The sequence below is a fragment of the Amblyomma americanum genome, chromosome 9, assembly GCF_052857255.1.
Source record: "Amblyomma americanum isolate KBUSLIRL-KWMA chromosome 9, ASM5285725v1, whole genome shotgun sequence".
In the NCBI taxonomy this organism is placed as follows: domain Eukaryota; kingdom Metazoa; phylum Arthropoda; class Arachnida; order Ixodida; family Ixodidae; genus Amblyomma; species Amblyomma americanum.
In genome coordinates, this window is record NC_135505.1 from 14206187 (window position 1) to 14218042 (window position 11856).

General features: G+C 47.0%; 1 protein-coding gene across 2 annotated transcripts in view; it reads left to right on the forward strand.

Moving 5' to 3' along the window:
- LOC144104476 (uncharacterized) overlaps window positions 1-9073 on the forward strand; it is a 100020-nt gene extending 90947 nt beyond the window's left edge. For both annotated transcript variants that reach the window (XM_077637517.1, XM_077637518.1), the window contains exons 3-6: window positions 55-178; window positions 564-975; window positions 1400-1555; window positions 8816-9073. In XM_077637517.1, coding sequence (XP_077493643.1) covers window positions 55-178; window positions 564-975; window positions 1400-1555; window positions 8816-9026 — 903 coding nt within the window. In that variant the 3' untranslated portion in view covers window positions 9027-9073. The remainder of the gene's footprint in view (window positions 1-54; window positions 179-563; window positions 976-1399; window positions 1556-8815) is intronic.
- The last annotated feature ends 2783 nt before the right edge of the window (window positions 9074-11856 follow it).

The following is an 11856-nucleotide window of genomic DNA, read 5'->3' on the forward strand; positions in this document are numbered from 1 at the left end:
GCAAGAAGGTGAGTTAACGGTTAAACAACGACCCTTTGTTTCTGATTGTTGCAGCTGGAAGTTAAAACCACCCCAGAAATTAATGCAGTCCCGACAGAAGAACGATCGGGGCCTGAACCGCTTCTCTCTGCCTGGAAAGCTGAAGGGGTGTCCTGGTGCGGCATGGGATCCAGAAAAAGTACGTCAGCTTCACTTGATTTCGTGGCAGCTTGGGAGAAGTGGTGCTCGTGTTCGCAACTTCAGGTTTACGTTGAAGTCTCTGAATTATTTTCAGCTGCTCTGCGATGAAACATGCGATCAGATGTGTAGATCAAAACAAGCGACGCTGCGTTTTGCCCCGTCTTGTGCATCCTTTTTTTTTTCCTTTTCGAAAGAGCATTATCAAAAATAGGCGCCAGGGAACTCTTCCCAGTCTTGATTTTTCAGAAGTGCTGTTTAGCGCAGGCGGCAGCAGCATCATTCCGCTACACATATTCCGAGATCTCTTTCTTTGCACTCATGTGCCGCACCTGTCATTGCGTCATAAAAATGCCTCATGTGTTCAATAAGGTTTTCATTTGCAGCCGCTGCCGAAGCACCGCCCGGTAACTCAACAAAAGGAACTACTCGAGGAAGAGCAGAAGTGGGAGACGGAAAGGCTACTGGAAGTGGCGCAGCTCCTAAAGGCAGAAGCCCCAGAAATAAGGCAGCGTCGCCTACGGCTCGCCTCAGCACGGAAGTGCCAACCGCAAAAGCAGATCATATGGCGGCGCCAAGTGCGGTACACGGCGGTGCTTGCCCAGGGCGCGTCAACATTGGTGTGGCCGTGGACCGCGGTTCTGTGGCGGCTTTCAGAGCGGCCCATCTCGGCGGTGGTCCTCAAATACGCGCTGCAGACGTTGGCAGTCTTGGCGGCGTGGCGAAGGAAGAAGCCAATGCGAGCCAGGGCGGGGCCGAGACGGCACAACGTAGGCTTCGCCATGAGAATAAAGCGCGGTGAGGACGTCGTGACAATCCTCTTCGCCACCATTGTTCTGCTGAGAACGCTTCCACAAAATTAAACTACTGACTGTTTCAATGAGCCCTTTAGAACCTCTCAAAATTATCAATAAAATTCTGATCCATTTACTAGAATCTGTCTGAAACGAATATTTTCGCACCTCTGAGCTGCGTGCACTCACAAAAGCTGAGCATAAATTCTTTATGTACTGGCCATGAGGACGCCGTCTAGAGTAGCGTAATCCGATAGGGCGGTAGACAGATTATAATAACCTGTTTTTTTCCTTAAGGTAACGGTTGGCTATCGGGCGATATAACCAAAATGGCTGCTACCGTGGTTAGCGAGAACGTGGGAAGGATGTACATGGGAGTAACGCGGCCGCCGCTATCTCTTTATGCACTCACCTCACGTCCTCCGCAGCGCCGTGGAGGAGGCGCCAGGAACGCAGAGGACGGTGTGCGCGTCACTTGCGGTGCTCCTGGGATGCCTCCTGGTGGCCGCTCTGCTCTTGCTGGTGGTCGGCACGCAGCGCAGAGGCAGCCCTTTCGGAAGGGAGGAGGTTGCTGCGACAGCTGCGTGAGTGCAGCTGGCTCGCCACACCTCTTCGGGGTGTGGCCATCTAATAGGAGCACTCAGGACAGGTTGCCTCTTCTTCTAGAAAAAACAGCGCTGTTTTTTCTAGAATGACTGCCTACCAACTCGCCCAGTCTTCCACATTGCCTCTTATCTGTTGTTTTTCGCGTGCTAATCACATAATGCACTTTCAATTAAAAGGGAGCTTTCATACTATGGCAATCTTTTAAAAAAATGAACTGCGGTAACGTCAAAGCGATTTTATTGTGCGCTCATCTTACGTTATAGGCAACATTGCCATTCCTTTGCAAATGGTGACCACGGAGCATTTTCACGGTGGAGAACAGTTATATGGAGCACGACACGGTTGCCATCAGTGATATGCCCCAAAGCTGCAGCGAAACGAGCATGAGCGCTCCTCGCGTGCGAGTGGCCCTGTCGTCTCATTCGCGGCTATCCGTAGGTCGCGTGAGGCTGCTGGTAATAGATATCTTTAGCATACCGTGTAGCATTTTAAAGTTACCGGAGGACCGGGAGCCTGCGCGGCGTCATTGTGCTTGAGCAAATCGCCTTGACTGTGCCAGGTGGCGCCAGGTATCCGGCTGCTGCGCGCAAGTCTGCCACATCGGGACCAAACAGCGCGTGCTCATTGGCGATGGGTGGGCTTCCGCTACTACAGTCACGGTGACGGTAGCACGGTACACGGTGTGCTAAATGTGTCTACTGGTTCGTTCGAAGGGTGGGCGTTGGCGGTGGTGTTGCAGCAACATCATGTCGCTTTAGGCCGGACGCAGCGGATTCCTTTGTGGCCGCTTCGTCATCTTTGGACGCAGAGCGGTAGTCGTGCGGGGCTTGCAGCTTTTTCGCTACGGTACACGCGGGACCGGCTTATCAGCCGCAGTCAGCAGCCCTGATTCGGCATGCTTTTGAGCTTGACAAGAGCTGCAGGCAATGGCAAAATTTGGAGGGCACATTTTAGCTCCGCCTTATTAAGGCTTTGAGGCGACTGCGCGCAAGAGGTTAATAGCCACATAAGCTGAAGGTCATTCTCTACTTTACATTCATAGATCCCTGGGGATCATCTTACCCCTCCTGTCTCAGTGGTTCAGCGGTTAAGCTATGGGCCACTGCCCTGTGATGCCAAGTGCTCTCAGCAGTGGGCCTTGTGCGACGAGGTTTGCTTATCGCGATGGACCAATAATTTGCTCACTATCCGTTGGGCACGTTGTGATGACGTAAGGCCCCATTACCTAAGTGGCCCACCTGCCTCCTAGTTTGTTTTCTGGCGACCACTTTTCGGAGCCATGCTCGTGATTTTTTGCTCAAAACGACACACCGGATTTTCTTGTGAACGGAGCATTGAACGATATCGCGTTAAAATGCAGCCTACGTCACTTTAAACGCGAAGGCGCTAGGCTTTGTGGTCGAACTTATCCACAGCGCCAAGTGGACAGAAGCATCTGAACTATACTCCGTTTCATACATAGCTGTCTACACAGCCAAAGGTACGGAAGTAGTCCGTCAAAAAAAAACTAACAAAATGTGTCACTCCGCCTCGCGTCGTGGCTGAGTGGTACGAAGCGCGGGCATGTTTGTTCATTTTGTGAGGGGGCCCAGGTTCGATCCTCAGCGTAGGTTTGTTCTTTTTTTTATCTTTTTTCGGCGAATCTCTAGATAGAAAGTCTAAATGCGAGCCATATATAAGTGGCCTTTTTTGTTATCAAAATGAAATGACTTCTTTAATAAGAAGCGTGCTGTTAACTTTTTCCGCAGGGAAAAGAAAGTGAAGTGAGAGTTGGCAACGGACGTGCTGAGAGGCGCTGTTTTTCGGTGTTCACGGATTTTTTCGCATGCTGCACACAATGAATCATTAATTGTGGGGTGATAGAATTCAGTGTGGCTTCAATTATTTTACTCCGCCAGAAAGACCTTCTTTCTTAAACCTCACAGCTGTCCGAGGGCTCACTCCGGTCATCTCGCCCACAATTGCGAGAACGTCACGCACAGTCTTCTCGGGGTGGAGCTTCCTTATGCTTGCGTAGACATTAGCAATCACCGCCTTGCAGTCTGTAGAAAACTTTGGAGACTTCACCTTGGAAAAGAGGCGAACAGGAGATGTTTTCGAAGTCGAAGCGGGGGAAGAAAACAAGCGAGCAGGTGACAGCGACGCCATTTTCACAAACAGACCTGCCGGCTCAGCTGCGAAAACCTGATACAGCCGGCGCCTGAGAAAACGAAAAATCTGCGTCACTCGGTTCTGGAAAACATAAAAGAAAAATCAATCTATTTGCAAAATAAAACACTTCCATCGGTCTACTATAATATCAACTATACTGTTCACTTTGCTTGTCAATTCATTTCTATTTTTATTTTTGACGCACTATATTATGATGCGGACGAGGATCGCAAACAGGCACCGTAGCCTTGGCTGCGTAGACAGCTAAGTATGAAACGGAGTATAGTCATCCCTTTGGCCGGGCCAGGCTGTGAACGAAACAGACACCTTGTAAAAGGGTACTGCCGGGCCAACAGCGTCCTCGCGAAGGGCATCAGGAACTCTTGCGCGGCGATATGGTTTCAGGTGAATAATTCGTTTGAGCAGCATCTTAGCTGATGTAGTTCGTTTTTTTTTTTTGGCCTCGACATCCTGAGTGCGGATGAAGCAGCGGGAATAAAATGTATCAATTTTAAATGCAATTTTCTTGGCAAAAATTGCGGTTTTTTTTCGGGTGGGAGAAACTCCTAAGTTTTTTAAAAGCGCCATACGATTTATTTTTACTGCTAACAAAACTTAGATGCAGTTGTGTCCCTTTAACCAGTTGAGAACACTTCCAAAGCATGGCACGCTTTAGCAGTGAACTCCACAAAGGGCCGCCCTTCTTGTGTGTGTGTGCGTGTTGTGTGTGTGTGTATGTGCGCGCGTACGTGCGTGCGTGCGCATGTGCGTGCGTGCGTGCGTGCGTGTGTGTGTGTGTGTGTGTGTGTGTGTGTGTGTGTGTGTGTGTGTGTGTGTGTGTGTGTGTGTGTGTGTGTGTGTGTGTGTGTGTGTGTGTGTGTGTGTGTGTGTGTGTGTGTGTGTGTGTGCACGCGCGTTTCGTTGCCCTCGTTCAAGTTAATAACCTTTCCGGCGCAGCCCTAATGTACATTGTCGTCGAGAATGCCCCCCGTTTCATAAGCTCGAGAAGTAGCGTTGGTCAGCGGCAGTACATCACCAGCGATGCCCCGCATTGCTTCTGTAGCATACCCCCGTATTGTTTACTGTGTGCTGTTTTGTTTGCGAATGAAGGTGGCAATTTATTATTTCGAACGAAAATGGAACCTTATAGATAGTTTAAAGACTGGCACAGAAAGAATGGCTTCTCTAAAAGGAATAATTATCTAAAAGGAACAGGCGCTTCTCTAAAAGGAATAATTCATGCACTGTATGGTGTGACGCTGCTCCAATACCGATGGCTTTGGTGACCGAAGGCACCATTTACCTACTTAGCCGACGAATGGCGAATTATGCGGGACCACTTTTACGAAAAAAAAAACGCTTTCAGCAGCGTCCGAGATTTCTGCACGTGCGGAATGCCACCAGAAGAGCTGCGAGAGCCCATCTCAGACCAGGCCAGTTAACGCATGACGTGATGGACAAGCGTCTGCCCCCCCCCCCCCCCCTTTTCGGGAGCCCGCATAGAAACCACTTGTTATATAGCGAATCTTAATAAGGCTACATCCACTGCAGAAGAAAGTTGCTGCCATGTATAGTGTCGGCCAGCCGCGCATGGCAGAATTAGAGCGAAATTCCCGGGTTGGACGCCATGCGCTCAGTTCTGCCCTATCTGTGATGATGTGGTCCTCTTCTGCTGTAGAATTATTTTAAGACATAAGAACGATGTAGCTTACAAGCAAGCTTTCTTCGAAGTGCTCCGCTTTTTCTTGGGTAAAAGAAGCCCGAGTTTTAATTTTAATTCCCGCTGAAACCCGCAGGTACTGAAAAAGGCGGAATAGTAGGCGCATAGTTGGCGAATAAATATGACCAATGAAAACAATAAGACAACACTAGCATATTCGATGGAAGTAGAAACCGCGAATAACAGTATGCAGGCAAGCAATCGAATATACAATCATTCAGAAAAAGAAGCAAGCATAGAACAACACCTTTTACAACAATCGAAGAAAGAAGGGCTTAATTACAATGCACATTCCGCAGAAAGGAACAAAATACATTAGTGGAGGTAGTGGTAGGAATGGCATGAGGGAGTTTGTTCCATTCGTAAATCGTTTGGCGGAGAACAACGTCCTGAAGAAGTTTGTTATGCATTTCATCTCTCTAATTTAATAGGCATGAACAAGGCGCGGTGAGTCGTAGTGAGGATTGTACAGATAATGCTTCCGACTAATATTAGTTTTGTTGTAGAATTCACTCGGGGGAAATTTTGGTCGGAGAGATTACCTTCGCTGCTGGAGTGGCTCCCTTCTAAGCTTCTCCTTTGCCTCGGAGACACTAAAATTTCTAGAATAATTTGCATTATTATTCGCATAGCAAAATTCTGAACTCTTTACACCTTGTGAATGTGTACTTGCAGCCAAGGAGCCCAGACACAACAAGCATATTTTTTTACTGGTCTAATGTTAGTTTTATGTACGAGAGCTCTTTAGCGTTAAGCAGCAAATTCTCAGCGCTCTGGAGGCCTTGCTTGTATTGTAATCAGTATGATGATGCCAGGATAAATTTGCAGCAAACACAAAGATAATAATGTTCGAAAACTTTTGACACTGTTTCGGCGATAATGTTGTATGCAAAGTCCAGAGAGCTTTTATTCCTAGTAAAACACACCTACACAAAAGATTTCGCCTTAATATCCATGCGCCAAGTATTGTGCGAGTTAGTAATCAATGATAAATCATTCTGCAGAGCACTGCAGTTGTCGGAAGTAATAATGACCCTGTATATAACGCAGTCGTCTGCAAACAGGCGCATTCTTGAGGAAATACCCCAGCATACGTAATTCATATTGATTTAAAGGAGGAGTGGCGCAAGAAGCGGCCCCTACTGTACTGCGATCTATTTAACACTGCTATCTGGCATCTGAAATGTAAATATTCTTTTATCCATGTAATAACTGAACAATTTATGTTGCATCAGGGTAGTTTTTTAAGGAGTAAAGAATGAGGGAATAAATGAACGGCTTTTCTGAAATCTCAATAAGAACAGCCAGTAGTGAATTCGTCGTCAACTGCACCGGCCAAATCATGTCTAATTTCGGTCAGTTGCGTGATACAAGAGAATCCTGTGCGGAAATCATGTTACTGGGGGTTAGTAACAAAAAAAAACTGCAATGATTCATAATATTTGTAAAGAAAATATGTTCAAGAACTTTACAGCTATTACTCGTTAGCGATCTCGGGAGGTAATTCGAAACAATACTGCGGGGACCCGGATTGGCCACCGGCACGACATGAGTAAGTTTCCATTCATTTGACGAAGAAATTCATTTTAGGGATTTCGTGAAGATAGCAAACTAAATATACCGGGCCAACGCATGAAGTAATGCAGATGGTGAGCCGTCCGGCCACGTGGCATTCGAAGCTTTCAGTTCTATCTTTATTCCGTGCAGATCAAAAACTATGTCGTTCATTTGTTCTGCGGCCACATCGGTTATCTGCGCTTCATATTCACGGCTGCTCAGGCGACCAGCAAACACTGAGCTCAAGTATTGGTTGAAGAGATTTGCCTTTACAAGGTCACAGTGGATGAAGGTACCTTCGTCTTCGAGTGGTTGAATCTATATTGAATCTTTGGCGTTCAATTTAATAAACTGCCAGATTTGTTTTTGGGCGCCTCTGTATCCTTGAATGAAGAGACTCAAAGAATTTTTCTTTATCTTCAAAACACGTTTCATTTCTTTAGTTATTTGCTTTAGTTTTTGACTAAAGTGCAGCGAAGGCGATTTCTTATATGCAGCAGCAGCATAAGCAGTCATTCTTTTTCTGCTGATCCTGCGGATCTCCTGATTACACCATGCCTAAGATATGCTGCGTCGCGCCGTCATTATCCATGATGGAACCTACTGATCCCACTGACGAAGTTTATTTCTAAATATGTTCCACAATGTGTGCACATTCTCGTTCTCCGCTATAGTTTGAGAGATATCGTAATATGCACCTAAAAAAAATGCTAGTACGGTATTTTTGTTAGCTGTAAATGCGCCACCGAGCACAATTCGTAGTTTTTGCGCACTGCAGTTTTATTTCGCAGAGAACAACGTGTAATCACTAATGCCGGCGAGTTCTACGTCTACGTAGTATGAAGGACTAACTGCGTCAGAGCATAAGAGCAGCAAATTTCGATGATTGCTTCAGTCGGTTGCACTCTGTACGCTTGAAGTACTTCAGGAAGGTTAAAGCCGCCTCCTAGTACGAATGCAATCCGCTTGCACTGTCTGAATTGCATCATTTAGCTCGTGCAAAATATTTGCTGGAGCAGTCGGCGGGAGGTAGAACGAACACAGACAGTTTTGCCGTTTTCAAGTCTAGTGAAAGCCAGACTGCCTCGTTTTGGCCAGCATCTATATCAAGCACCCTAGAGCTAATCGGCTGACTCATGCCAAGGAGGGCAGCGAAGTCATCTCTTTTATTCTTAATGCTCTCACAGTTCACAATCAAGGCCAAAAGGAGAGACCGATCCGTCGAGTTTAGTCAATGAGCAGGCATTGCCTTTTCAAGTACTTCATCAGATATATACTTGACACCGTTTAAGCACAGGATATGGTATTGTAGATGAATTTTGTCATTTTATTTTTATTTTTATCGCCGAATATTGTTTTTACAGCTCTAAGTTTATTTTAATGCACCGTTCGGTGGCATAACAACTTTGGTGTGGTTTGGTTTGTGGGGGTTTAGCGTCCCAAAGTGACTCAGGCTATGAGAGACGCCGTAGTGAAGGGCTCCGGAAATTTCGACCACATGGGCTTCTTTAACGTGCACTGACATCGCACAGCACAAGGGCCTCTAGAATTTGCCTCCATCGAAGTTCGACCGCCGCGGCCGGGATCGAACCCGCGTCTTTCGAGCCAGCAGCCGAGCGCCATAACCACTCAGCCACCGCGGCGGCTCCATAACAAGTGAACTAGACTGCTGTACCGAATGCAAGATTCGCTGCGTCAGCACAGGGTAGGCTATAAAGACGATTATGCACAATAACTTAACCCCGCTGTTCTCATAATGGACTACGAAACTGAAAACAGTTTTTACTTCAGTATGGTTATTTCATTCCAGATTACGCTCCCCCTTCCAAGACTCGAGGACCACTACCACAGAGCAGGAGACCCCGTTCCTGCCTTCCACGGAGACGGGCGAAGCCAAGGACGAGCCTGCAAGCGTTCGCTCTGCGCGGAGGAAATTCGTCCCCGTCGCCAAACAAAAACCACTCGCTGTCGACACTACCGCGCCGGATTACGCCTTGCTGCCGAGCGCTGACAACGGCTGATTACTGGCGTTACTAGTTTGTTGCAGGGAGAGTAGCGCCGCGCACATAATTTTTCTCTAGGCAAGAGACTTCCGGCTGGCTGAATACGAGAGCCCGAAATATGTGCATGGCGCCTGGAATATAACGCAATTCGTTCTGCTTTGTACTCTCTTTCTTGTGGTGCGAATGTGTGCAGAGTTTTACGTTCAGCGTTAGCCTCTGTGTATTTAGCATTGCGAATGGCTCAGAGCAACGATGTCCGCCAACAAACACGAGCAACAAATATAATATGAGTATTGGCCCAGTGTTTAGTGGAGACCCCCAAGGTAAAGTAAATTCGTAATAAGGAAGCAAATACTGATTGGCATCCACCCAAGCGAATGCAGCCATAAGGCTAATGTGAGTATGTTCAAGAGAAATCACTTGCACGCAGCGGACATAAGTGATTGAATAAGAAAGAAATGTCACTAATAGGATATAATCAATGTGTCAGTCGAAGCTCTGGGAAAAGCGATATTAGCGAGGAAAAAAAATAATTTCATCGCCGCAATTTTTTGCAGACCGGAATAAATATGTCCAGCGTAATTGTGATTGTAGAGTGCACCACGACGAATTGTAGAGTGCAGCAAGATTCCAGAAGCAGTTGACCACGAATGCAAACAAATAAAATTTCTTCGATAGCGTCGCTTTGTATTAACTTTTGATGCTGGGTGTACACGTATATACATTCGGCTGGAGCATAAGCTTATGAATAATCGAGCATACAGATCGATTAGAGCTCACCGCTGCCATTTAATTAGTATTACAGAAGGCAAAGTCCAAACGTGAGTGTAGCTGAAAACTGGGCATATAGCGACCGAGAGACCAGAGGCAGAAGCGGGTGATGGCCGGACCTGTTTTCAATGGCGTTTCGGTGCGACCGGAGGAGGCACTGGCGGGCGCTGTTGTTTGTTAGCGCACCGAATACGTCACACAGAAGAAAGCACGTACGCACCACAGTTCTGCGTTGCTTGACCGCCATGTCGCAGATAAAATGGAGTAACGAATAACCAAAACAGCCCTGTGGCTCTGGATTTGGTTGGGCTCAGCTGCGGACCGAAAAAATAGTTCACATGCAAAACTAGTGATATAAGCGCTCTTAATTCCGATCCACTGGGGCTCACTTTGATGGCGAGAAAAGAAACGGGCAAGTATAAAAAACTTCATGTTGGCCCTCATCTGCAGAAGTAACTTGTCAGAGGAAAGACAATATGATAATAAAACTTGAAAATGGCTCCCGTACGCGTGAGCCTTGTTCACAGTGAGATGACACAGATACTGGATAATGGGTAAATACGCTTGAAAAGAGTGCGCGGGGAGCATTTGTATACAAGAGTTACATTTCCAGTGCCGCGATGAGCGTGTGATTAGTAGTTTGAGTAAATAATGATTCGAGGTGGAGGCGACGCAGCAGGTTCTTTTCAGTTGCCAGCACGTGTGCCCTCCTCAAGTCAATATCGTGGCTAGTTGATACGGAGTGACCTGATGAAGGGTGATAATTTGGGCCTATTGGTTCATCACAACAGAGGAAAATATGCAGCGCAAAAAACGCATGGACGACCGAAGAAATACAAACACAAGTGCTGACACTACCAACTGAAAACGGTTTTATTTGCGCCTGCAATAAATACCATCGAAGGAAGGAAAGATAAAACACAAGTCATTTTGCAGGGTGCAAAACAAAAAGGAAACCAAAAAAGGTCGGACACTAATCTCGGAAAGCGAACTCAAGATTTCAGATAGGACAATCCCTTCTGGAGGAGAGCGATCGATGGTGTGCTTATGCAGGTACCTCCCCTTTTTGTCGATGACGAATGCCTCGAAGATTTCTTTCGCTCCTTTCTCTCTGTAGCTACACAGAACGAGTGTTTAGTGCAGCTTTGGTTTACTGCTTTTGCATTTCTTGCATTGTAATCGCCAATTGCTACCTGCTCCAGTCCTTATTGAGTTTGCGTATTCACGCAGCCGGTCATTGAGGTAACGGCCTGCCTGACCGACGTACGTTCGACCACAGGTTAGCGGAATCTCATAAACGACCCCGTTCTTGCAGTCAACAAAGCGGGCTTCATGTTTTTTGGAGCATGACACCTTTTTGCTTTCTTTCTGGTTCACTTTTCGGCAAAGGCCGCCCAGCTTGTTTGGTGCTGAAAACACAACTCGGATGCCAGCGCGGTTTCCAGCCTTCTTTAGCCGATGCGAAACGGTATGCACGCATGGAATTGTGACAGTCTTCATTTTGTCATCCTGTGAATGGTCGCGCTTCAATTTTCCCTTCCGGAATTCTGCCAGGAGCACCTCTGCCAGATCCATGAGTAAGGTCATGAGAAAACCTGCCGATTCCAGCCTCTTGATTTGGGATGCAAAGCTGGTACCAACTTGATGGGCATGATCTTTTGAGTGCATCCCTCATTGCTGCTATGGCAACACTACATTTAACTACCTTTGAGTGTGCAGACACGAAAGGTCGAAGGCGTACTTCCAGCATAGATGGTGTGGGTGAAAAGTATAAACTAGATCCAGGAATCTCAACTGGTTGTCTGTAGGAAGCTCCCTTTTCAAGGTCAAGCTAGAGATGGTTGCTTCAAAGCAGTCTGAGATGAGGTTCACATTGCCAGCGCTTGTGTTTGTCTTTCTTCTGTCGTCCATGCGTTTTTTGCGCGGCATATTTTCCTCTTCTGTGATCAAACAACAGGCCCAAATTACCACCCTTCATCACCGCATCGCCTGCTCCAGCCCTCGTAATGCAGTGTATCCCCCACAAGCTTATACCACGACTTTTAGGCAGTCGAGTGGAGAGCTGGGCGAGTCGGTA